This window comes from Triturus cristatus, chromosome 2_1 (genome assembly GCF_964204655.1).
Source record: "Triturus cristatus chromosome 2_1, aTriCri1.1, whole genome shotgun sequence".
Taxonomy (NCBI): Eukaryota; Metazoa; Chordata; class Amphibia; order Caudata; family Salamandridae; genus Triturus; species Triturus cristatus.
In genome coordinates, this window is record NC_140581.1 from 1,134,237,885 (window position 1) to 1,134,265,709 (window position 27,825).

The 27,825-nt window shown below is 47.9% G+C and overlaps 1 protein-coding gene across 10 annotated transcripts in view; it reads left to right on the top strand.

The window, feature by feature from the left end:
• WDFY3 (WD repeat and FYVE domain containing 3) overlaps nt 1-27,825 on the top strand; it is a 1,391,721-nt gene that overhangs the window by 1,245,100 nt on the left and 118,796 nt on the right. For all 10 annotated transcript variants that reach the window (XM_085636566.1, XM_085636564.1, XM_085636563.1 and 7 more), the window contains 2 exons: nt 18,566-18,720; nt 21,840-21,998. In XM_085636566.1, the coding sequence (XP_085492692.1) occupies nt 18,566-18,720; nt 21,840-21,998 (314 nt within the window). The remainder of the gene's footprint in view (nt 1-18,565; nt 18,721-21,839; nt 21,999-27,825) is intronic.

Below are 27,825 nucleotides of genomic sequence, written 5' to 3' on the forward strand. Positions count from 1 at the left end.
CTTTATTTAGGGCTTGTAAAGCCTATTATAAAAAGAAAATATTTGTGGATGATCCACACGCAAGGTGTTTATAATGTTTACATTCCACACCATATACCGGCTTAGTGTGAGATATGTAAAAACTTCTCAACAAAGACCTTCAAGGATCAAGAAAGGTGGTTGGCTCTGGCTATTTTGGAGAAGGTCAAAACATCGAGGTGAGGCAAGAACAACCAGTAAAGGGGAGTAAAGGAAGATGACTTCAAGCAGGCAAAAGAACCCTCTGACCCTGCCTTTAAGGGTAAGACTTCTGGTCAGCTGCATTGCGCGGAAAGTTGCCCAAGGAAAGAAGTTACCAGAAAGCATAAGGAAAAGAAATGTCCCGACGGTGATAATGAGGCACCATCTAAAAGACTGAAGATTTTGACTGAGACTGTACATGGTAAAAGATTGTCCACGAAAGATTCAACGACGAACAAGAAACAACATGTTCAAGGTATGTCACTGATGGGCTCGTCGACGACACCTACATATATAGAGTAAGTTAGGAAGAAATTAGGTTACCGTCATTGAAGACATGAGGTTTCTGTCTTTGAAGACTGGAATACCATCTACAAGATAGTTACCAGTAAGAAAGCCGTCAACAAGAAAGGTAATGTTGATGAAGTTCTTGCCGTCAGCGATGAGAAAGGTACCGTTGATGAGGTCCTTTTCGTCGTCAACGATGGAGATAACGCAGGTGGATATGTCGTTTACAAGAAAGGAGGCTTCAAGTACAGAAGGTGCAAGAAAGCATGTCAACGTCGACCAAAGAGCCATTGAATGGAGAGAAGACATTGTTGTCAAGATGTTTGTTGGCACAAATGAAATAATATCGAACTCCAAAGTTGGGAGAGCAACAGGTACGGCCCCTGCTTGTTTCACCGGTCGGGATGGAGCCACTGTCTCAGTTTATGCAGAGTACTTCTTTTCTTCAGGGCGAGAAGAAGAAGCTAAGCTGGATAAACAACATGATGATGTAAATGATCCAAATCTGGACCATATGGAGGCTTTCTTCAGTGATGAAGAGAGAACAGAAGGATATAGGGTGACTCACCCAGAACATTCAATATATTGACTATGAAGAGGATGATTTAGGATAGGTATGGTTATCCTGATCCGAGTTAAATGGCAAGACCATTGGTATGTAGACCTAGAAAGGATGAGTGGTACAAGTTACAATGCAGATCCTAAATGCACTGTAGAATATGGTTATTCACATTTATAGAAGGCTGCCACTGACGACACAGACTGGGCACCGGACTGTATTATTGGAAATGCCGAAACTGCCAGATTTGCAACCTGAGTATTTGCAAGTGCAAGCCAACAGCAATTCAAAGGAGAGTTGGAAGAATCCGCAAGATAGAGAGCTGGATGAAAGTAGAGATGACAATGAGGATTTTGGTGAAAGCGGTCAAAAATCGCCATTGGGGAATGAAGATGATGATCAAGATAACAATGCAGACTCTGATGGTATGATAGACTCCCAGTGATCATGATGTTGAAGGCTCTGAATGGAACCAGTTTATAGTTTCAAAACATGTGAAGCCAGAGCCGACACACAGACATTCAAAACCAGATGACATTGGTAGGTTTCTTCTTTAATTTGGAAACCACCTGAGCGCTTTAGTGTACTGACATCTGTAGAGGAGAAGTCTTCCTTCCTTTTCGATTTAAAGGAGAAATCACAAAAAAGCACCTGTTCAGCCCTTATGTTAGTCCTTCTTCCCATAAGTGATCTAAGTATGATGATGAATCCAGCAACGTTATCTGTAAACTTGGCAAGGGTAGAGGAGAAATATAAGGCGCTGAATACTGCGGTAGGTTGCATATTGAATCGGATGAGAAAAGATTCTGTAATAGTGGCAGCTCAGAGGAGATTTAGAAACCCATTGACTCCTTGTACAGCGGCTACAGATAAAGCGGGCAGAAAATGGGACTCGATGGAGAAGAGAGTGAATGGTTTGGCCGCTGATGTAGTGCAAATTGCAAATTCAGTTGTGTAGTAGCAAGGTTTGTCAGGCAGCTATGGAATGATATGTCACAAGTCATTGAGAAATACTACAAATGGTACCAGTTCCTAATGAAAATTGGAAATACGGCAGCCTATTACGGTTGCGAGTCAGGATAGGTGTCGCCAAAAACAAGGAATGCGTGTGCAAGAGTGGGGGAAAAACAGATATAATCTCACTACTCTCAGCCCGTGTAACAGTGTTATTGTGGTGTTAAAAGTGAGGAGTGGTTGACATGTTTTGCGCTGTCATTGGGTTCCTAATGGATCCTGAAGCGTGGACTGGGCAGGCTGTTAGGTCTCCAGGATTCGGTTGGAGGGTGATAACCTCCTCTCCCCACTCTACTGCTAACCGCCGAAGAAGCCTTACTCCACCTCGGGGAGGGTTTGAACTCGAGTACACGAATAAGACGTGTCTCAAACATATTTTGTTTACACAACCTCGTTGAAGGTATGGTAGGAATATAGGGCGTCTTTCCCAGGATTTCTCCCTCTTTCTACTAGAACTCACGGTCCTGATAAAGCGCTTTGGGATCCATTAGGGCTGAGAGTAGTGGGATTATATCTGTTTTTTTCCCCTCTCTATTAGCATAAAGTGCATCTCCATCCAGATTTTAGCTTAACCCAGAGGACCCTCTAATAAACCTACCAGGGTACCAACAGGTTATTTTATCTACGCTCACCACTTGGCCCACACACCCACATGCACAACTGCAGGATCTCCTAAAAGATCTCCACCAGAGAGCCCTCCTGTAGGGCCCGTGAGGGACTGCAGCACCACCCCCATGAGGCGCAGTGCCCAATGATGATGCTTTACACTCGAAAGGGTGTGTGAGGGCACAATTCATACAGGAGTACCACTCCTCACTCTTGCACACGCATTCCTTGTTTTTGGAGACACCTATCCTGACTCGCAATCGTAATAGGCTGCCGTCTTTCCAATTTTCATTAGGAACTGGTATCATTTGTAGTATTTTACATTTGTCTCTAGGAGCATTGGTCCAGGGCCTATTTCCAACCAGCTCCTTGTCCCCCGCCTCTTCAGAATTGTGGTTTCACAAGTCATTGAGAAGCTGCTTGACAAAGATACATTGAAGGCAAGAGCAATATTGAAGGAAAACGAGCAGATGTCATCTTCATTGATTGATGCAGGAATGGATGGATCTATGGGCATTTAGACAGATTGGCAATGCAACAGTGATGAAATGATAGTTGGGTTAAAAGCACATCCTTCAGGCCAGAAGTTCAGTCTTGTGTAATGGATTTACCGTTTGATGGGAGTAATGTTTTTGGAAAGAAGTTGGATGAAACAAATACAGGCAATATAAGCAAACAGAGACTGCTCGGACTTTTTGAGTTCTTGGAAATAGGCAGCAAATTAGAAGTTTCAGAAGACGTCATTGGAGACAAGGACAAAGTTCCCAAGGATCTTTTTTCCAACCTTTTTTCGACTCTATAGGCAGCATGGCACATATGCTCAGTATGGATCGTATGACCTGCAAAGGCAACAGAGAGGCCATAGTTACAGGCAAGCTAGACAAAGAAGAGGGCAACCAGTCAGCAACATTTGACAATAAGTCAGGACGTGACTTGCCAAGCAGCATTTCCTCGCACAATCAGCTGCCAGTGGGGGAGGAAGAATGCAATATATATATATTTTTTTTTTTTTTTTTGAAAACCTTTATTTCGAAATTCAGGACACAGCTATTCAGCCGACAGCCCGAAGGTTCGGCAGCATTGCAAGTTAGATACAGTAATGCGTCCCGGATAAAGTACGAAGAGTAATGCAAAGGTCCAATTTTAAATAAACACAGAAAAAACACACAACAAACCCCAGCAAGGCAGAACATTGAAATCCCACGGCGAAAGCCCCCAGGGGAGGCAGGACCCCACTCATCTACTAAGTATAAGACTGTGTGCGGAGGAAGAAGGGGAACAGCAGAGGCCCAGAACAGGTACCAAAACCAAACTGTGCTGGAAGGTGGGTCAGGGGGAAAGCTGTTCCTCGGGAGGTTCCAGATCCGGGGCAAGACATATTCCCCCCCTGTATTGGTTCCACCGCCCCCAGATGGCATGCCACTTCCGGGGGCGACCTCTAGAGCAATAGACCGTCTTCTCCCTAAACATGCTCCAATCCATGTTCTCCTTCCACGCGGTCAGTGTAGGGGGACCCGAGGAGCCCCATAATCGCGCGATATCCCTCTTAGCCACCATGTTACCCAGAGTCACCCATTGGGTCTGTGCCTCATCGAGATCAGTGGGCCCCCAAACGTTCAGGAGGCAACACCGCGCCTCCGGCAATACCACAATGCCCGTCACCTCCCCCATAACTGCATGGACTCTCCTCCAGAACTCCACAATGACCCCACATTCCCAAATGATGTGCAGGAAAGTACCCACCATACCACATCCCCGTCTGCACAGGCCATCCTCCGAGAATCCCATGTGGACCAGCCTTGGCCCCGTAACATACACCCGGTGCAGTATTTTAAGTTGCACCAGCCTCAGACGCGACGGGATCGCAACCTCCTTAGGCGAAGAAACCGCTGACTGCCAGTCCTCATTATCCAACTCGAGGCCATCCCTGGTCCACTGTTCTCTCAGCCCCAATAGCAAGTCTGCCCGGACGTTTATCAACTTCTTATATATGAGCGAAATCGTGCTCTCGGGCATATGACCATCAAGGACTCGGTCCTCAAGGGGAGAGGACTCCGGCACCTTCTCACCCTCCACTAGGACTGATCGAAGGGCGTGACGCAGCTGGATATACCTAAAATACTCTGAAGGCCCTAGCTCAAACTCAGTCTGCAGCTCCTCGAAAGACTTCACCCTCCCCTTATGCAGCACATCCCCCACCTTGGATATCCCTATCAGATCCCACTTATCAAAGCCCTTCGTATGCCAGAGTCTTCCCAACCTTTCCGATTCAAACAATGGGGTAGCGAGGGTTAGCCTGTCCTTCCAGCCCAGCGAGTCGGTCGCCATCTTCCATACGCGCACCGCCACACCTGTGGGCCCCGTGAGGGACGAGTCTAGGGACCGCGAATACAACGCCCTGTAGTAGTTGCCGCCGCGCAGCAGCCACCTATCCATGGCATACCCAGGGCTGAGGGCAGGGCTGTAAAGCCCATGGTTGATCGCGCTCAACTGCGTGGCCCAGTAGTACCGTCGGATGTCTGGGAGCGCAATGCCCCCATCGTACCATGGGAGCGTCAACTTTGAAATAGCTATTCGCGGCCGCCCATCCCATAGCAACGTCCTTTGGAGGCCTTCGACCTCCCGAAAGTATTTAGCCGGTACCCAGTCCAAGGTGTTCTGGAGGGCGTAGAGGAAGCGGGGAAGAGACATCATTTTGAACAGGGCCGCACGCCCAACAAGGGAGAGCGGCAGCCTCCGCCAACCTTCAACATCTCGCCTCAAGCGTGCCAAGGGGGGGAGCAGGTTCCTCTCATAGCGCACAACAGGATCCATGGATATAAAAATCCCCAAATACACAAAACCTTGCTGGGCAACCTGTATCGAACATGTTCTAGGGATCGGTGGGACCTCGCCACTAAGAACGTACAAGTACGATTTGCCCCAATTAATCACAAGCCCCGAGTTCCTACCGAACGATGCGAGTACGTCACAGACCACTATAAGTGACTTCTTTGGTGAGGCAAGATACAGCAGGATATCGTCGGCATAAAGCGAAATACGGTCCTCGTGATCAGGCGACCACCGAAGGCCCCGTATATCCGGGTGCCAACGTATCCACGCAGCCAACGGTTCAAGGGCGAGGGCGAACAACAGAGGCGACAGGGGGCAGCCCTGCCGAGTACCCCTTCCAAGCTGAAACGGAGCAGATGCCCGACCATTCACAACAACATTCGCTAGTGGCCCTTCGTACAGCAACCGGACCCAACTCACAAACCCGCGACCGAAACCAAACTTGGCCAGCACGGCCCATAAATATGCCCACTCCACCGTGTCAAAGGCCATCGTGGCATCGAGAGATGCCACAACAGCCGGTTCACGCAGCGTGCCCGCCCTGGCGATGACGCCATGAAGACGCCTAAGGTTCAATGCTGTGTTTCGGTGCGGGATAAAGCCAGATTGATCCGGGTGGACCAGATCGCCAAGTACCCTAATCAGACGGGTAGCCAGGAGTTTGGCCAGAATTTTCGGCTCAGCGTTGAGGAGTGAAATGGGCCGATAGGAGGCGCATCTATCTCGGGGTTTACCCTCTTTGTGTATGACCAAGATCGACGCCAGCCGCTGATCCAACGGAAGGATCCCATCTCCCCGCGCCTCCAAAAACATGGCGCGCAGGTGAGGGGCGACCCTATCCGGGAACAGTTTGTACAGATCGATCGGCAGTCCGTTCGGTCCAGAGGCCTTACCCGAATTCAACGCGCGAATCGCCCCCGCCACCTCGTCAACCGTGATGTCGCCATCCAAATCGTCCCTATCTATATCAGAGAGGCAGGGCAACTCGATATCACGGAGGAGATCAGACGAGTCTTCGGGCGGCCTGTCCGACACAGAGGAATAAACCCTATGAAAATACTCCGCGAAACACTCCACAATCCCTTCAGGTTCCACAATCGCCTCTCCCCCCTCTCCAATCAACTCTGGCACCACTCTATTGACCCGTTCCTTCCTGTCCAGCCACGCCAGGAGTTTCCCTGCCTTATCTCCAACATCATACAGACGGCCCTGTTGTTCCCTGCTGAGGGTCTTGGCGGCGTCCGTCACCAGGTCCCTATACTCCGCCTGCTTCAAGCAAAGCTCATGCAATGAGGACTCTGTGACCTCCTCCTCCATATCCCCTTCAAGGGCCGCAATCTCCTCCTCTACTTGCCGCACTTCGCAATCCCTCCGATTCTTGGCGGTCACCACCAGGGAGAGGGCCTCCCCCCGAAGCACGGTCTTAAAAGCTTCCCACAGCGAGATCGCCGAGTCCACGGATCCCAGATTGTCCTTAAAGTAATTATCTACCTTCTTTACCAGAGCGCTGCGCATCTTGGGGTCTCGGAAATACCAAGGGTTAATGGGGGCCACCCTCCCTCCTCCCTCCTCCCTCCCGACCTAGATCCAGCCGGATCCACACTGGCGATTGATCAGAGATACCACGTGCCATGTGCCTCGCCTCGGATATCAACGAGGCATGTGCGGCCAGAGTGAGCAGGTAGTCAATCCTGGAGAGGCTACCATGCGCCCCGGAGTGAAACGTGTATTGACTCTGTGTGGGGTGCCGGAGCCTCCAGCAGTCTATCAGGCCAAACGTGTCTAGGAGGTCTGGAAGCCATTTCTGAGCCCCCCCTGTGTCCCTGGGCGGGTATCTATCCAGCAGTCCGGAACCCACAGCGTTGCAATCCCCTCCCACTACCAGCATGCAGCCCGGGAGATTCAGCAAAGCCCTGCCCAATTCAGCAAATGTGGAGGCCTGCAGGGCCGGCGGTACATAAACCAAAACCAAAGTCCTTCCTTCCCACCGCCCCGCCACCGCCACAAACCTCCCCCTATCGTCAACAATGGTGGAGTCCACCTCAAATGGCAGCGATACTCTAACGAGGATGCCCACCCCCCTGGACCCAGAAGAGAATCCCGAGTGTGCAATGAATTTATACCCCTTCCTATTCAGGGCATAGCACGTATTGCCTATGAGGTGCGTCTCCTGCAGCAGTACAACGTCTGGCATTGAGCGTTTCAGAAATTGCAAAACAATCCCCCTCTTAATGCGATCCCCCAAACCATTAACATTCCAGCTTATAACACTTAGGCCTCTACCCCCCATCCTCAAACGGAAAGAGGCCCACCCCACACCCGAGGCGCCGCCGTGGAATAGCCCTGAGGATAATCATCATGCCTTGCAGAAATAAACCCCCCAACCACAAACTCAAACTCCCCGTAACTCCCCCCACCCTGCACCCCTGCTGCAGCTTAAAAAGCCCCCCCCAACTTGCAGTGTGCCTGTCGCCCTACAAAAACAAAAATCTACAAAAAGTACCCCAAGGGAGGAAAAGAGCACCCCTCGTCCTCCTGCAACCCTCCACAGTTACTGCACTCTATTCAAATCTTCAAATATGGTCAAATCAAGTCAGGCCGGCTTTGAGTTATCAGCCCTGTCCATCCCGGCCACTGTCTCCATGCTCAGCTGTGTCGTCCCCGGTCCGGCGCCGGGGCAAAGCGTCCAGCCATTCATCGGCCATAACAGGAGAGTCAAAAAAGAATGTCCGATCTTCATGCACCACCCGTAGTCTGGCGGGGAAAAGCATGGCATACTTTAGGTCCCGCTCCCGAAGCCTTCGCTTCACCCCCAGGAAGCTCTGTCGCTGTCTCTGCACCTGCTGGGTAAAGTCCGGGTAAAAATTCACCGACGCATTCTGGAAGGGGACTGGGCCCGTCACCCTCGAAGCTTGCAGGATAGCGTCCCGATCTCGAAAATGAAAGAGCCGGGCGACAATCGGCCGCGGCGGGGCACCCGCCTTGGGCCGTCCGCCCGGCACTCTATGGGCCCTTTCCACCGCAAAAAACTTCCCAAGGCCCTTAGGCTTCAGATGATTGAGGACCAAATCTTCCACAAGCAGGTCCGCCGAAGCCTCATCCGAGGACTCCGGGACCCCAATTACGCGCACGTTGTTGCGCCTGGACCGGCTCTCGAAGTCCTCCAGCCGGCGGGCGGCGAGGTCACTCTCGGCCCTCAGCTTCCGGACCTCGTTCTGCAGGTCCGCAACCTCATCAGTGAGGCCCGTGGTCTTGTGGTCCAGGTCCTTAACGCGCTCGTTTGTCTTGCCCAGGTCCGAGCGGATCAAGTTGACATCCACCAGGATGGCGTCCACCTTATGCGCCAGGGCCTCGAATTGCCTCCCCATCGAGGTCTGCATCCCATCAAGCGCGCCCATGACATCCTGCAGGGAGAGCTCCGGGGTCCCAGGCGAGTCCTCCTTCTGGGCATCCGGCGCCTGGCTCGATCCACTCGGCGATGTCTTCAGGAGGGCGTAGCGGTCCATATTGTTGACTTGGGAGTACGTTCCCCGCCTGGTGGACTTAGTCTTCAGCCGATCTCCTTCTGCCTTGCCCGACATAATGGACTCCAGGCAGTCCAATGCAGTGAGGACCGTCCCCTCTCAGAGAGAGGTATAAAGAGTGAGCAGGTCCGCCTTGTTCCGCCAAAGTAGCCCACCGAGCGTCCCTGGGGTTTTAGAGCCACCCAGAGCACTACAGTGTCCGGGCAGACAAAGGGAACGAAACCGAAAGTGAAAGAGCGAGGGCCTCCGTCCGGTAGTTCACACCTCACCAGGCCGTTGTTGATCAACTAGGAGTCGGGCATCCTGCCAACTCTAGCCCCTGGCATCTCCGGGAGTTAGGCCGCAATCTTTCGCCAGTCATAAGTCCGGTTCCCGATGGGCGATCCGACCGCGGGTAGCATCAGTCGCCTCCCTGACAACTCAGCAACACGGTGCCATGCATACCATCAGGATTAGAGTCAGGATAATCGACGGAGGGCGCGAGGGTCTCGGGAGCTCTAAGCTCACGCGGCCATCTTGGTCAAGCGCTAGGCTCCTCCCTCCAATGCAATATATTTTAAGGAAATGGCAGCAAACAACAACTGACAGGTGAGTCTTGGATATTGTGAGACAGGGACACACCCTGAAGTTTGTGGAAGAACTGTATACACCACCAGACACAGACAAACAGGCATTTAAAAGAGTTGAAAAAGGAAATAATAAAACTCCTACAGTAAGAGGATATTGAGGGTACTGTTAGAGGAGAAGAACATGGGCTTCTACTCCAAATTCGTTCTCATATTAAAAAATCAGGAGATTGGCATCCTATATTGAACTTGGGAGGGAGTGTTGAATACGTTTATAAAGAAAGTTTCAGAATGATTTGCAAGAGATTTTGCCATTCGTAACAAAGGGAGATTTTTTGTCTTCCATAGATGTGGAGGATGCTTATTCCAATGTGCTGATGCACAAAAGACTCAGACAATATCTGTGATTCCTGGTAGATGGACAACATTACCAGTTTAAGGCCCTTCCTTTCAGGCTCAAGTCAGTACCTCAAGTTTTCACGAAATGCATAGCTCCAGTTGCAGCTTACTTATGGAGGCAAGTAAGTATGGTTTATCCGAAGTTAGATGACTGGCTCATAAAGGCGAACAGCTTATTCAGGGATCAAGAAATTACCAAATTGATAATGGAGGTTTTTCAGAGGCTAGGGTTGGTATCAACAGAATAAAAGTTACGTTTGCAGCTAGAAAAGGAATTGTTTTTTCAGGGAGCAAGGATTGTGGCTACTCGAGACAGAGGCGACAATTTGAGGAAACATCTGTGTTTCCTAATGGGAAAGGAGATAGGAACAGTGAGAGTGCTCGAAGCTCTGCTAGGATTAGTGTCTTATTGATTTCTGCTGATTCCGTATTGTCGAATCAGATTAAGGATCATTCATGAGCAGTTGGATGAGCTGTGAAAGCAAATGCGAGGAGGATTGGTCAATATAGTCCAAGTAACACCTACCATGAAGAAAGCATTGAGAAGGTGGAAGCGAGAGGAAAATATCTTCAAAGGTGGGAAATTGCATCTGGAGAAGCCACAACTGTGTCTGACAATGAATGCATTTCTGTCAGGATGGGGAGCCCATTTGTACGGAAAACGAGTTAATGGCATATGGACCGAAGAGGAAGGGAAATAGCACATAAATGTGTCGGAAATGAGGGCATTAATGCTAGCTCAAAAATATTTTTCGCCCATTGTGAAAAATCAGCATGTTATCTTCTGGACAGAAAATACAACACCAATGTACCATATCTAGAAGCAGGGAGAGACAAAGTCACGGTAACTTTCCAAAGAAGCACAAAACACGTGGAATTGGGTGATTGGGAACAACATTGTCCTCTCAGCAGAGCACATATCGAGAATGGGCAATGATGTAGCTGATCCGCTGTGCAGGTATTATGCAGACACCCACAAATGAAAAATAGACAACAAAAAGTTGAATTTGTTATTTTACTGGTGGGGAAAACTGTAATGAGATAGGGTTGCAACACATAGTAATTGCAAGTGCAAGATATTTTTTGCAAGCAGATGGTTTTGCAAAGACATTCGGCGGATGCATTTGCCATAGATTGGCAGGGGAAATTTGTGTACGTATTCACACCAATGCCTTTCATCTTGAAAGTGTTGTGCAAGATAAGGCAAGAGAGTTGCAAAGCTATTTTGGTAGCACCTGCATTGCCACAACAGCACTGGTATGTGGATCTGTGGGAGCTGACCATAGAGAAATCAGTACATTTCTAGCCAGATGTCAGTCTGCTTTTAAAGAATGAGGCACAAATGCTTCACAACCCAAAATCACTTCTCCTAACAGCACAGCTCATCAGGACTTACAGTTTGATTTTCTGGATATTCCTGAGGAATCTCAATGAGTGATAAGGGAAGCAGGGGCACAATCAACAGTGAAGAAAATATCTGAAAGAGACACGTTAGTGAGAGATTCCTTACCTTAGAATATCCCCTGTGCATCAGTAGGTAGCGTCGTGCGGCTCCGCGTCCGTCATTGGCGTCGTATGCGCCGAGATGACTCCACGGAGAGTCCTTAGGTGCCACCCATGCGCGCTGATGTCAGTTCTTTCTTTTTCCGCACCAGCAAGTGCAGATCCGGATTGAATACGTACCTTAGTCATTTTTTGACTACTATTTTGAGACTTTTTGTCTCCTCTCTTTCTCCTGGTGCACGTAGGGATGCCTGGCTTTAAGTCCTGTGGGGCCTGTCGCCGGAATATGTCGGTGGCGGACCCCCACGATATTTGCCTCTACTGCCTGGAGACTGCGCGCGACTCCCGGGACTGCCGGGATTGTCGAGCCATGGCCCCCAAGGCCTTGCGGGAGCGGCGTAGGAAGTTGCTGGAGGTCCGGCATTCGTCACACTGCCGCTCCGGATCCAGGGGCTGTTCCCGGGACCGGAGCTGTCGCTCCTCAGGCTCCAAGTCTTTGCCTTCGGATTCCGGTAAGCAACGCTATAAAAAGAAGTCGAAGAAGCGTGTTCACTCTCTGCCGTCCCCCCGTCGCTCCCCGGAGGCGGACGCGGGGGATAGGGGCTTTGCCCCGGCGGCTCCCCTGGAGCCTGGGAGTCCCGCGGCCTACCCGCCATACCTGGGGCCGTCGGCGACTCGTGAACAGGAGCAAGAATTACTTGCTACCAAGGACCGCCTTATTAGGTGTGGCGTTGCCGGCTCTGGCCCCGGCACCACCCTCAGCGCCACACTGGGTGCTGTTTAATCCTCCGTTGCCCCGGTTCCAGGACCATTTTGTTCCGGCCTGGGATCCGCATTGGGAGACAGAGCCGGTCCGACCCCGGCCGACGCCGTTCTCGGTGCCGTTCCCAACGCCGTTAGTCCCTTCTCCAGCTCCGGCTTTGCCGCCGCAAGCGGCTCCCTCTACGCCAGAGGCAGACGAAGACTGGTAAGGGTCCGAGGACCCTCTTGCCTGGCAATGTGGCTCCGAGCAGGATTGGGTGGACGACTTGGAGGAGGCAGGCGACCTCGATGTCTCCTCTGACCCAGGGTTCGCCTCCCCCTGCCTACGATGGAGGAAGGTGCCTCCTACACGATGGTCCTCCGTCGGGCGGCTGAGGCCCTCAATCTTGACCTCCCCGCTGTGGCCCTCAAGACCAACCTCCTCACCGAGGTGCTCCAGACGGCGTCTACTTCGTCGGAGCCGTTGCTTCCCTTCAATGACACCCTTACCGACATCCTCTTGGGCACTTGGTTGAGGCTGGCCACAGGGGCCCCGGTGGATAAAAACGTCGCCAGGCGCCACCGACCGGCGCCCGGTGTCCCCGCCTTTTTAACTACTCACCCTACGCCTGAGAGCCTGGTCATTCATGGTGCTTTTCCTACGGCCCCGCCAGATAAGGACTCTAAACGGCTGGACCAGTTTGGGAAGCGGTTGTTCTCTTCGGCCAGGTTAGGGCTGCAGTGCACACCGCCTGCTTGTTGGGCTGCTACTCCCACGCGGTGTGGATGCCGTTGCTCAGGTGTTGCCTCAATGTCCTGAGGAGGTGCTGGCTGCCTTTTGTCAGGCAATTGCTGAGGGTAAGGATGCGGCTAAGTTCGCCATTCGGTGTGGGTTGGACACCGCTGACTCATTAGACAAGGCGATTTCTACAACTGTGGTGTTGCGACTTCACGTCTGGTTGCGTTCGACTGGGTTCTCGCCCGCTGTCCAAAGCTCGCTCATGGACATGCCCTTTGATGGCACCCGCCTGTTTGGCGACAAGGCTGACAGTGCCCTGAAGCGCTTTAAGGATATGCGGGCTACGGCCATGTCCTTGGGCCTTTCTACTAAGAGTTTGGCCTCTATTGGTTTTCGTTCCTTTCGTGGCCAAGGTAGAGGCAGTCAGGCGCGCCTGTCCCCTAAGCCTGTGCAGAACCAGCCCCAGCGCGGCCGGGGTCGCCGTTTCCGCAGGGGCGGGGCGGGGAACCAGCGTGCGGGTCCGTCCACCTCCACCCCCGCTGCTTCCGCCTCCAAACCTTCCTAATCTGAGCTTCAGGGAGCACCCCACACCGGTGGGTGGCAGGATCCGCCACCACCTCCCTCAATGGCGCGAGATTACATCAGACAAATGGGTGCTGCAGATAATCTGCCACGGTTACTCCCTTCCCTTTCAGTCCTTCCCTCCTGCCATGCCACTTCGGTGCCACCGCATGTCGGGGGATCACTTGGCTCTTCTCCGACAGGAAGTCACGGCCCTCTTTGCCAAGGGGGCCATCGAGTGCGTTCCTGGACCGGAGGTAGGGAGTGGTTGTTATTCCCACTACTTTCTTGTCCCCAAGAAGGACAAAGGGGGTCTGTGTCCTATCTTGGACATCCGGGACGTCAATCGCTTCCTCCGGAAGGAGAAGTTCAAGATGCTGACTCTGGCTCAGGTCTTAGCTGCCTTCAACCCTGGAGACTAGATGGTAGCGTTGGACTTGCAGGACACATATTTTCACATTCCTGTCCTGCCGGCCCATGGCGTTACCTGCCGGTTCACGGTAGGCCAGGAGCATTTTCAGTTTGCCTTGCTCCCCTTCGACCTTACCAGCGCCCCTCGGGTCTTCACGAAAGTGATGGCGGTGGTTGCAGCTTATCTGCACAGGTCGGGGTGTCTGTCTTCCCCAACCTCGACGACTGGTTGTTGAAGGCGGGCTCGCCCCAGGCAGTCGTCGCCCACTGTCAGACTACGGCTGAATTCCTGCATTTGCTGGGGTTCTCCATCGACGTCGCACCTGAGTCCCTCTCAGAAGCTCCCCTTCATCGGAGCGGTTCTGGATTCGACACGTTTATCGGGTTTACCCTCACGAGCAGCGAGTCCGGGATTTTCAGGCTATGATTCTGATCTTTCAGCCTCTATCCCTGGTTTCAGTCAGGAGGACGCTCCGGCTCCTGGGCCTGATGGCCTCCTGCATCCTGCTGGTGCAACATGCCAGATGGCATATGCAGGCTCTGCAGTGGGACCTGAAGTTCCAGTGGGCGCAGCTGCAGGGCAACCTGTCCAGATCTCGGAGGGCACTGCACAACAATTGCAGTGGTGGCTCACAAATCGCGATTGGGTCAATGGCAGATCCCTCTCCCTTCCCCAACCAGAGCATACAGTGGTGACGGATGCGTCCCTCTTGGGATGGGTAGGCCACTTGGAAGAGGCGGAGATCAGAGGCTCGATATCAACCTTTTGGAGTTTCAGGCGATCCAACTTGCACTGAATGCATTCCTTCCCTTTGTCCAGGGGAGTGTGGTGCAGGCGTTCATGGACAACACCACCGCTATGTGGTATTGCAACAAACAGGGCGGGGTGGGGTCGTGGACCCTATGTCAGGAGGCTCTGGACATGGCTGGAACACCAAGGCATTACCTTGGTGGTTCAAGACCTGGCAGATTCTCTGAACGCCAGGGCGGACGAACTCAGCCGCTGGTGCTTGATGGACCACGAATGGCATCTGAACTCGGACGTGGCTCAAGGTCTCTTACAGCAGTGGGGAGAGCCTTGGTTAGATCTGTTTGCCACCGAACAGAACGCACAATGTCATCAGTTCTGTGCGTTGGAATTTCCAAGGCGGCACTCGCTTGGCGACGCTTTTCGTCGTGAGTGAAGTTGCGGTCTGATGTACGCCTGGCGATCGATCCCCTGATCCGACTACCTCTTCGGTAGGATCTTCTGTCGCAGCAGCAGGCGACGGTCCTCCACCTGAACTTGTCCAGCCTCCACCTCCATGCGTGGAGATTGAGCGGCGACAGTTGACAGCTTTCGATCTTCCTCCCGAAGTCTGTGATGTCATCTTGGCAGCCAGGCGTCCCTCCACTAAAACGGTATACGCCTATCGGTGGAACAAATTTGTGGCATGGTGCACAGCGAAGGCTGTGGATCCCCTTTCTGCCCCTCTTTCGGAAGTTCTTCGGTTCCTGCTTTCCTTGACCCGGCAGGGCTCTGCTCAGGGCACTATCAAAAGTTATCTTTCTGCCATCTCCACCTTTTTCCAGCTTCCTGATCAGCCTTCTCTTTTTAAGTCTCCAGTTGTTAACCGTTTCCTGAAAGGCATTACGCACATGTTCCCTCCAGTTCCGTTTGTAATGCCCCAGTGGAACTTGAACCTTGTGTTGACTTACTTGATGTGCGCTCCCTTTGAGCCGCTTCACAACTGTCCCTTGCGTCTTCTCACCTTAAAGACTGCTTTCCTGGTTGCTATCACCTCTGCCAAAAGAGTGAGTGAGCTCCAGGCCCTTTCTTCCAAACCTCCTTTCCTTTCTGTTCATTCGGACAAGGTGGTTTAAGGACCCGTCCTTCTTTCTTTCACCCTTCCACATCGGGCAGACCATCACTTTTCCCACCGTCTTTCCGCCTCCACATACTTCAAAAGAGGAAGAGAGGCTCCACCGTCTGGACCCGAAACGTGCGCTCTCGTTCTATCTGACGCGCACACAGCGGTTCCGGGTGGATGACCAACTCGTTGTTGGCTACGTGGGCGCCAAAAAAGGTCGGGCCGTGCACAGGCGGACCATCTCTCGGTGGGTCGTTCTGTGCATCAAGGCCTGTTACTCGTCGGCTAAGAAGGAGCCTCCTATTGGGCTGCGTGCCCATTCCACCAGGGCATCGGCAGCCACTACTGCCTTGGGACGCGGCGTTCCTTTGCAGGACATTTGTCAGGCAGCTACGTGGGCCTCGCTTCACACGTTTACCAAGCACTACTGCCTTGACAGTCAAGTCCGGAGGGACGGCTTCTTCGGCTGTTCTGTGCTCTGTGACTTTCTGGTGTAATCTTGTTCGCAGACCCACCATTTGCTGGGGTATCTATTCTAAGGTAAGGACTCTATCACTAACGTGTCTCTTTCAGATGCACAAGTTACCACTTGTGTAACGATGTGTATCTGTAAGAGACATTAGTTAGTGATAGATTCCTTACCGCCCCACCCATCCTCCCCATTCTGCGAACTGGTTACTAGGGTTAAGGTCATCCCTCTTAGGGCCCTAGTTTTCTGCACCAATGGTCAGTATCTTCCATGGCTCTGCGTTCCTGGCACAGAAAGTCGTGTACAGAACTGACGTCAGCGCGCATGGGTGGCGCCTAAGTACTGTCTGTGGCGTCATCTCGGCGCTTACGACACCAGTGACCGACGTGGAGCCGCACGACACCACCTACTGACGCGCAGGGGTACTGCTAAGCGAAACTTTCCGGATGCAGTCTGACGCCTGGGGATATTTTAAGGTAAGGAATCTATCACTAACTAATGTCTCTTACAGATCTATCGTTACACAAGTAGTAACTTGTGCATCTAAAATAGAAATTGTTTATAGTGTGGGCACCTGCAGCGATATTAGTTCCACTAAAGATGGCTACACATGAATTTTATGCCTATTTGTTGTGTCTGGTTTATCATTTATGTCTATAAAGTTCACTTGGTGGCCATTTGCAGGTTTGTAAGAGGTTTGAATCAAATGACTGTATTCACAAAAAGAAATTAAGGAGTTTATGAGAGGCTGGCTTAGAAAATTCCCACTTGAGCCTAAGCTGGCTCTTGAGTGGGAGCTAAACACTGTATTGTCAGCACTAATAAACGCACCATTTGAACCTATTATTAAAGCCTCCATAGAGAATTGAACGTGGAAGACTGCTTTACTCTTGACAATTACGTCAGCTCGTAGAGGTAGTGAGTTACAAGCATTAAGTTGTAAAGAACTGTAGCTCATTTTTTCGAAGGATAATGTGACTTCAGTGCCTAATCCAAAGTTTATACCAAAAGTACGACCTTCTTTTAATGTGAAGCAAAAAATCACATTGTATTTTGGGCAAATCCAGGTACAGTTGCAGATCATACTTTGCATTTATTGAACATTAAGAGATGTTTGAAATTTTATTTTCAAGCAACAAAAGACTTTAGAAAAACAGGACAGCTTTTGGTGGCATGTGGTTCACGAAGTAAAGGCAAAGCAGTGAGTAAGCAGACTGTGGCAAAGTGGATAGTGTCATGTATTACAACTGTGCATACCTCAATTGTTGAGGTCAGTAAGGGCACATTTGACGAGCTATGGCAGCAACAACTGAGTTATTCGCCAGCATTTCTTCAAATGACATTTGTAAAGCATCAAAGTGAAAAACCACTCATTATTTTGCGCAGCATTATTGTATTGATGTGCAGTCCATTAATGAGTCAGCGGTGGGTCAAGCAGTGCTAAGAAATCTTTTTAAATAAGGTAAGCCGCATTCCCACTGTCCTCTTTATTGAAGTTGAAATATGGTACTGCTTTGATAATCTGAATTCAAGTGTGTGAATCTATGAAAGATCCAATGTTGGGGAAATTATTAAGTTACTTGTAACTCTGGTTCTCTAGTGCCAAGACCACAGCTACTTTTACTTTGTTTGCTGTTCAGGCGGGCCTATCATTGTAATACTTTGTTGCTGTACACTTCTTAAACAGAGCACGAGGTATACATTTATTGAACCACTGCAGTAGTGACAAATTTGCTGCGACACATAGTAATGTAACATCTAGTAATCCAGGTACCTCTTGCCATTGAGGAACAAATGCACCTGTCAGTATTAACCACTCCTTAGCTACCACTCAAAGAGAAGCTCCAAGTGTTAAATAACATGAAATGCCAAAAGACACGTAGCCTCATGGTTAAGGATCGCCTTCAATTTTGAATCAGTTATAGTGCTATAAAATAGAAATTGAGTTGTAATGTGAAGTAAAGCTTTGATTTAATCAAACTACTTTAACTGTGCAGTTCAAGTGCTATAAAGCTACTGACCTCAGCCCATGTTTGTTGCGTTTGTATAAAAATACTGTTCCTAAAGTAAGTACCAATCCTGATTGTGTATTCATTCACCTGGGTAACAGATGAAAAGGTGCTGCGTATTTGACTTGATGCAGTATTGAAATTAAAGATGAAAAGTGGTGCTGTTATGCTGTACAATTTGAAGGTTTGTTTTGGCAATTGCACCACTCTGTTTGCAGTATTTCGTCTGTCTTGTAGTTTTACAGTAATGTGTCTGTGTTTGGTCTTCTTTCAAGAACTTAAAGAACCAATCGGACAGATTGTTTGTACAGACAAGGGTATCCTGGCAGTGGAACAGAATAAGGTTCTAATACCTCCTACTTGGAACAAAACTTTTGCATGGGGCTACGCAGACCTCAGTTGCCGATTGGGAACCTACGAATCAGACAAGGTTTGTGAGTTGTTTTTTCAACTGAATTAATGCTTAGAAAGCATCAGGACATTTTTCTTCTTTTTTTTTGTAGGATATGGGGTGTATGTCATAGTCTCCCACCCCAGATACAATAGGGCAGGATGACTGATTTTCTCTGTATGAGCTCCAGGCCTGCTCCACTTCACTTTTCACTGTGCCTATGAGAGGTTGTGGTTATGCAGCACATATGATAGTGAAGCGATCCAGCACATGTTCTGGGCGTTCAGTGGCCAGTTAAGTGGTCTATACTCCTGCTGGATGAACCAAGGAACATAATGGCAGTGCTTCCCTATGCTGGCTGTGTCCATTTTGGGTCACTAAGGAGACTGGTGGAATGTTTGAGGGAAACAATCATTTTTTTCCACAAAGCAGGAAAATCGTATAGCAGGTTTCGAGCAGCATGGTAGCTCTTTCAAGGAAGATGGAACGAATTGTAATGTCCATAAGGACCTATTGAAACACTTTGACACCTCAACCCTCCTTAAATGTACTGTTGGTTTAGAGTGTCTTTTTTATGACAGCCAGAGGTCCTTTATATAATTTGCCTCTCAGTTTATGGAGCTCACCTGGGTCATTTTGTACTATGGCTTGTCACAGCAACACAGAGGATCAATGCCTGCCCACACAGATCTCCAGAGTAAAAATTAGTCAGTACACAGTCAAGAACTCCCCTCACCCACATAGGCTGCAGGTGTTACTGTTGGAACCCCTTGCACGTATGTGCACGTATGTGGGGAACACTGGCAAGAGTTTTAAAGGCAAATAATGTAGAGGCATCACCATATTTAATGCACTGTCAAACCAAAAAGAGTCTGGCAGAATGAAGATATGCTCCTGTTTTTAAGGAGGAGGAGGAAGGTAAACTGCAAATTTGCCTAAGGGTGGTGTAGGAATTCCAATAGCCTGAGGAATCTAAAGTTCACAACAAAGTTTTAAATGCAGGAGTTGTGATTGCAAGCTGGACATTCTGTTGATGCTGGGACAAAGATGGCCACTAGAAAGGAAGCAGCGACAGAGACAGGTGTGCTGGGGAATACATGGGAGAGACTATAAAAGCCAATGTGGAAAACCAGTCCATAAGAGTGCTGCCATGGCATGTATTGTTGACAGTTACAGTAAGGTTTAGTGAAATAAAGGATTCCCAAGACTCTTGAAGCAAGGATGAGCCATCTGAGAATATGGGCCACAGAATACACTGTAAAGGAGGTTTATGGAAAGAGTTGTGTCGCTGGTAGTTTATATAAGTGCACAAAAATCAGAGGCATGTAATATATATATACTTGTTTATTTATAGCTCTTAGAAAGTGCTCAAACCAAAAGTTGCCTACACAGCTCACTGGGGAGAGGGAGGCAGTGAGACATTCCTTAATACTGTTTGCCATGGAGTTCATACAATGAAGATAAAACAGAAAGTAATGAAGTGAGCAAAGCCTTTGCATCCAAAGATGAAAAGTGTGGAAGAGAAAACTGTTGTAAACTTGTCAGTCATAAGCCACTGACTGGCAATTAGAATTAGGATGTACATGAGATAGTCATGCAGGAGGCCTGAGGAAGTCTCGAGAGTCTGAACCATAAAAGAAATTGAAAAATTGTGTCTTTAGGCCTCGTTTGAACACAAGGAAGTCTTTTTCCATTCTCAACAGTTGAGGATCAGAGGCAGGAGCCCTGTGCCATAAACAGTCTGCCTCTAGGTCTCTCGAATTTAGGATGGTAAATAGCTAGTGCACTTGCTAAGGATGATCTCTGAAATCCGGATAAATGGTAGGACTGAATGTGTATGGGCCAAACCCCTGGCAACTCCATGAAAGACTTGTGGACAGTGCACAATGTTTTGAAACCATATCTTTCATTGACGTTGGATTGTGTTACATCATACACCTCCTTTTTCTCCCCTCAGTCATCCCTAGGTTTTTGTTTGGTTGGCAGATGGGATAAAGAGTTATCTGATGAGAAATCGGCTTGAAATACTATATTAATGGTACAACCAAGGGTGGATTGGATGTATTCCTGAAATTCTGGCTACCTATAGAACTGTGCTTTCCGATGCTCTGGGAATCGCATTATTTTTGCTTTACAAAAAGAAAAGATATCCCCATCTCTTCCACGACTGTCTTCTCTTATTAACATCTTTACACAAATCAATTTTATTCTGGATTTATTTTAATAAAATATAAAACTAATAAAAGTAGCATGTTCATGTTAAAATGTAATAGAAGAAATAGCAGCATTTACGCTTTTCAACAGCTAACCATTGTTGCAAAAAACTCAACAGGAATTAAGCTCCCAAGTGGCTTGTTCACTAAGATTATTATTCCTAACTAAACACTATTGGAGATTTTTTTTTGGCTTGTTTTAAAATTCATATTTTTATGGCGGGGGAACTCATCCGTAGTTCCTCGTCCACCCTCCTCCATTGTGAAAGAACCCAAACATCTTTAATAGGATTCTTGAGGTTTTATCTTTTCTTATCCTTAAATACCAGATGCAGAATAAGGCTTAATCAAACCCTATACAGACATAGAAATTGGAGACAACATTTTTGCACCTGTGTGAAAGAAAAGCTGACAAACTACTGTAACTAGAAGTAGAAATGAAATTTTAATTCGAACCAAAAATATATTGTGTGCCCAGTGATCCTAAAATGGTTGAACTGGTATGATTATGGAAAAGTGATTAGAAAAGAGAGCTGAGAAGTTTAGATGTTTAGATAAAGTTAGGATACGCAAGAGATTAAAATACACTTCAAATAATGGTCTGCTATATTGTGTCTCACCCAGTCTCTTTTATAGACCTGCTTGCAATCTGCAGAGCATGCTTTGTTATGTTAGCATATTTGGAAACTTGTGATTACCTAGTTTCAAGGATAGTGCTGATCCGTTGCTGAACAATGTAATAATGTACAGAGATTTGTTCTTGTTTTTCCAACATTTTGGGTTGACGTAATTTACGTTCATGTGAGCGGTTTTGCAATGCCTGTCTCAGCTGCATATACATTTGTGGTCAGACACCTATGGAATGTGTACAGAATATTAAAAAAGTGACATACCTCCGGGTTGTAATATGACCACTAATTTGCTTTATTTTTACCTTCTTTATAGGCTGTCATTGTTCATGAATGCTTATCGGAATGGGGGCAAATTTTATGTGCAATCTGTCCGAACCCAAAGCTGGTAATAACAGGAGGAACAAGCACAGTGGTCTGTGTGTGGGAAATGTCTGCTTCCAAAGAAAAGGCTAAAATGCTAACTCTTAAACAGGTAACTTGCAACATGTAAAAATGTACACACAATATGCTTGAACTCAGTAGCAGAGAAGCATGTTTTTGGGGAAATTAAACAAGCACAAAATGGTACTCCTTAAAGCAGTGCCCCAATCCCGATCACTACACTTGTAACCATGCAAATATGACAGTTGGAGGTGACATAATTTTATTTTCCTTCTTCCAGTTGCACTCCTCAATAATATCTGATCATAGAATCACTTTGTCACTTTATCAATGTACAAATATATTCAGTAGATCTTAAACGTGAGGAGCACTAGAAAAAACAAAGCATCTCTGAAAAAGAGAGAAGCTGTTAAAGGAAACAAATATATGTGAGGTGTAACAGAATAGCAGTAACTGCATCAATCTATATTAGGCTGGTACTAATGTTACCATTAGTAAATAACAATTTACTGTCTCATATTATCTCATTTAGAAAGTGATCACAGAAAACGTTGTATCTAAAATATGACGTTGTGTTTTTCTTGCCATCATTTGAACAAATCCAGCTTTTTCAAGAAATGGCAAGAAAAACTCTATCCGCAATGACTCTAGTAACTTTGGTTAATTAATATAATATCATACACAAAAGTAATTGTATCATACGAGTATTCTAATTACCTGATAGTACCCACATGAGTAAATTTGAACTGTTCAATTAGTGCTTAACCATTTGGCTGCCCTTATGACGTATGTATACGTCATGAAAAGGTGTCGCCAGAATGCCCTCATGACATTTCCATGTCCTTATTTTTAGCCCCTGTTTTTTTTTTTGGGTGGTGGAGGGGGAGTGTGTTTGGCCCCTCTTGGGACATACTATTTTTTTTATTGTGGGGGTGGTGGCAAACGTTTGTAGGTGTACAAATCCTTCTGGGGCATTAGCTCCTCCGAGGGGCATCCAAGATTCAAGCTGGTGGTCAGTGTTACTTGAAGGACCATGGGCAGCTACCTGTTCTTGCCCCCAGCTACTCTTTAGCCATGTCCACCACTTAATCCACTTTCTTTATGCTGAGGGAAGGAGGTAGGGTGGAGGCCAGGAGGAAAAGCCCAGTTCTTTACACCATACCACCAGCATTTTTACCTCACCAACAGAAGTGAACCAAGTGGTTAAGATTGAATGGGGATGGACTAGGATTGTTCCTAGTTCCTGTCTAATCCCCATTTCCTGCTTCAGTTTCACATAACCGCTTTACTCCACAGTGCTTCCGCATCCAAGAAAGGCATTGAGAAACAAAGGTGCTGTGTCTGTGCCCAGCAGAGAGCTAGACGCAGTGTGGATTTTTTCTTTGGTTAGGAAAAAATCCCCAAATCTTCTGTTTCCTTTCTGGGACACAGACACTTATTTCTGTATTGCAGCATGAAGACAAATGTAGTTAGAATTTTTTCTTATCCTAATTAAAAATCAAATCCGTGTATTCCTCTCCCTGGCAATAAACACACCAATACATGTAGGGTACCATTTATAACATAGAAAGTGTAGAAATATTGGATGGTGGGACGTTTGCTGGATGTTTTGTAGTTTTCTGTCACTGAAAAGTGATGAAATTGTATTTTTTTTTACCTAAACTTTGACATTTGCAAGGCATTGTGGGTAACTATATGTTGTGGTATTCACACAAGCTACTTCACCCTGGATGCTCCCTAGTCTATAATTTTAGTAATTATCTGGGTTTGGTAGGTTTCCCTAGGTGCCAGACAATCCTGGGCCCAAATACTTTAGTTATCCCCATGGAAATTTGTCCCATCCAAAATATTATGTGCTGTCTTGTGTTTAGATGCCTGCTCAAACCCACTGAAAATCTTCACGTCTGATATACCCAAACTCAGAAAATCTGGTAAAAAACACATTTTCGTCAAGCTTTGGCGAAGCAGGAGACTTGAAGGAATTACTGGGTTTTGTGGAAAAATTGCTGAAAGTCTGGCATATAATTTTCAGTGCACAGTCCAGCCATTAGAGTGAGTGAGATCTGGAAATTAGCAATAAAAACCTTGGGATGTGTAAATGTTGAAAATATATGGTTGTGGTGGGTTTCCATATAGGCCAGCGAGGGTACTTGGGACCAAAACACCAAAACATTTTGCTTTCAGTTGCTTTCGAAATTCCCTAAATGTACTGTACTCAATCAATTCATTCTTTATTTGGTTTTGAACAAAGTAAAACCATAAAAGACATCAATGAAAACAATACATCAGTTACTTCCCAGTTCTCACTTGGTGAAAATGCTTATTGACCAACAGGGGAAAAATAAAAGACTTCCAGAAAGTTTTATTTAAAAAAGGGCAGAACATGACTAAGTGCAGTGTCCTCAATGAAGACATGATCACATGTACATAGTACAGTGTTAATATCAGTCGTTCTCCCCTTAGGAATGGCCGATAAAAAATTGTGTTCAACCTAGAATGAGTCAATTAAAAACAATGATGGTTAGGCATATCAAGCAATAAATATAGTTCTATAAACAGGGAGGACTTTAACAAAACATAAGCTCTTACAGGCTGATTTGGTGCACATGATGCTTTCTCGTCTAAATTCCAGGCCTTAAAGGCCTTTTAATTGCAAAGAAGACCACCTTTAACAATAGTTGCGGGTGTTTCAAAATCTCAGCATGACCCAGCTTGGTGAAGCATGAATCAACATAATTCAACCACAGAATTGTATGTGCACAGTCAAGTGACGTACAGTCTTTTATGACTTGGCGATTAAGCCCTGCATTAGGTCTTAGCTAGACAGTGAGCCATAAGAGCAAAGGCCGCAATTGCAAAATATTTGTCAGCTACCCTTAACCCAGTTCCTCGTGTATTCTAAATGAGACAGAACTCTGGGGAAGGGATGAAAGTCTCTCAAGAACAGGTTTTGTGCTGATTGCAACACAAGTGAGTTGGTATGGCCCCAAATCTTGATGCCATCCACAGCCGTAGATACACATTTAGCCTTGTAGATATTTAATATTGTTATTGGTATACAACCCAATCTGGCTGCAAAGTCAAATACAGATGTTGGACTCATAGCAAAGATGTATCTTTTTTAGGCTACTGAGGGGTACCAGGAGGTGGCAGAATTAAACAACATGACTAAATAGGGAAATGTCGCTTCATGGCTGATGGGGATTGCCTTTCGGAAAAAAAGCCTCTGGTTTTAGTTGACCTCGGGCCAACCACCATAAAATGAGATTTGTTAAAATGAGTTCCCAGGTCTAGACTGTCCGTAAAACTCACAAAAGAATGAAGCATATGCTGTAGACCTAACGCTGTCCTAGATAAAAGGACATCATTGTCCAACCAAGGCCAGCCAGTTCAAGATGATTATTATATAATGTGAACAGAAAAGGCAGCAAGATGTAAACTTAGCACACACTACATTTTTAATTAAAGTGCTCTATGCATTCCCCACTTTACCTATACATGACCAAGGCTGACAAATGTAAGCACAAATCGTGCAGCAAATGGACTTTGCTGGGCTTAGTACCCATGTGCACCGTTATGCCCCAGAGTTTGTCCCTGTTGACCCCATCACACTCTGAACTCGGGTCCATAAAAGCCATATGTATGGATCCTTGTTTAGCAACTGTGTATTTGTTGACAGCAAGATAAAGGTTAAGACATTGATCAACAGTCTCTAGACAAGGTCTAAAACCATACTGTATTTCTGACAAAATGTTCCATTCTTTTGCCTATGTCATCAACTTGTTCAGTACTATCCTCCCTATAATCTTAACCACAGCACATATCAGGGAAATAGGATGGTAACAATCAGGGTCAGATTTCCTCCCTTTCTTTAATATTGCACAATCACAGATTTGGACCAAGACACTGGGAAAGCCTGCCTAACTGCAGCATTAATATAAATAGTGATCAGCGGGGCCCAGAGCGATACATTAGATTTTACTAAATCCAGGGGTACTCCATCTGGAACGGGAGCGTTGTTCTTAAGCAGCTCAATATTAGCATCTCTAACGTCTTCCCACTTAAAAGAAATCGATGAAGTGCCTACTGGCGGGGGAAAGTCACAAAGGTGAGGTACAAATTTGTGTGCATCATAAATTATTTCGAAATGTCTAACCCATGAATCAGGCTGTATGTTTGAAGACAAAGAGGGCCCTGCACCCTGGTAAAATAATGGGCTGGTAATGATTTCCCAGAACATAGAACAATACCTAGTGGTAATTGCACAAATGAGTTTGTCCCATGCCTCAAGATGCAAAGAAAGTTTTGCAAGCTTTTAAAGTGTTTTTATACACAGCACAATAAGTGGCTACACTTAGTCCGTCCCTTGGCTTCTCTTTTAAGGCCCAATAAGATCAAAGACCTTGGAGCACAAGTAATCGAAGCATCTAAAATGCTAGGGTCGAGGGGGTTTTCCTGTGCTAGTCAACAGTGACTTTAACTTTATCAAAGATAGACTTAAAAGAGTAAACATTTATTCATCAGGGGGACATAATGTCCAGACAGATATCTAATAATAACAATCAGTAAATAATTCAAGATGGAAAACATCTGGCAAGGGGGGCGCTAGGTGGCGCACGACCAAGATGGCCGCACACCTGTGAGGCTGTGGCTGCTTGGTGGCATAATCCTTTAATTATCCGTTTTTAAACTATACTGATCCTTCATCTGCACCCTGCCGCTTGCTATTTCAGCTGCCCACTAGCTCCGGTGCAAAATTCAGGGCCCTAGACCCTCGACAAGTGATGTTTTCTTCCGGACTCTGTGGACCGCGAGGTGAGAGTGGTGACAAGCCTGGAGCCCCACACGGCTGCCTCAGCTACGCAAGCCCCGAGGACTCCACGTGGTATTGAGCCCTCCGGCTGCGCTGCACTGTGATTCCATTTCGCCTGCTGCCCCATCGGCTCGTCTGTGACGGCTAAATTCTACTGCTGCTCGGCCGGCTACCCACTGCTCACCGACAAGAACTGCAGAGGCATACGCTGGTAAACATGAGCTTTGCCACCCGGACTCCTCTCCCGACTACAGGCTCCCACCATCGGACCCCGTCGGCCGTAATCTGGGAGTTCGGCCCCTTGATTGCCGCACCGCTCTCCGACCGGCCATTCCCACAGAGGGTCGCGCATTACTAATTGCGGTAAGGCTTACCTGACGTGTGCTTGCGCTCGCGCTACATTTCTGCCTCCATACCACTGCCATATGCTAGACACTTTCACACTGGGCCTGCCGCCCTGAGTCAGCGCTGCCGCTCGGACCTGACAGACTTTGGAGCCCTCATTTGTGCCTCACTGTGAAGCGGTTACTATATCCTTGGCTTGTGCCCTCGTCTCTCCCTGCCACATTGAGTGCCATCTTCTGAACTTCCCCAGGCCGCCAGGATTTCAGTATGCTGGGGTTCACTGAGGCTGGCTTTCTGCCCTGACCCCGCTACAGACTGAACTGCTCCACTGCAACTCTGGGCAATCCTCCTCACTTACCGCCCATAAACAAGAGAACCCTCAGTGGCTGCTGTATTGTAGGTTGAAAGTCTATCAAGGAATGAAGGACGTCGCTGCCTGGATGAAGGACAACTGCCTGTAGCTCAACTCTGAGAAAACCGAGGTCCTTATCCTCGGACCCTCCACCTCCGCCTGGGACAATACCTGGTGGCCCTCCGCCCTGGGAAGTGCTCCCACCCCTACTGACCACGCACGAAACCTCAGCATCATCCTCGACTCCTCCCTCTCCATGACCCGCCAGATCAACGCCGTCGCTTCCACCAGCTTCAACTGCCTGCGCTTCCTCCGCAAGACCTTCAAATGGATCCCCCCCCGAATGCAGAAAGACCGTCACCCACACACTCATAACCAGCAGACTCGACTACAGCAACGCCCTCTATG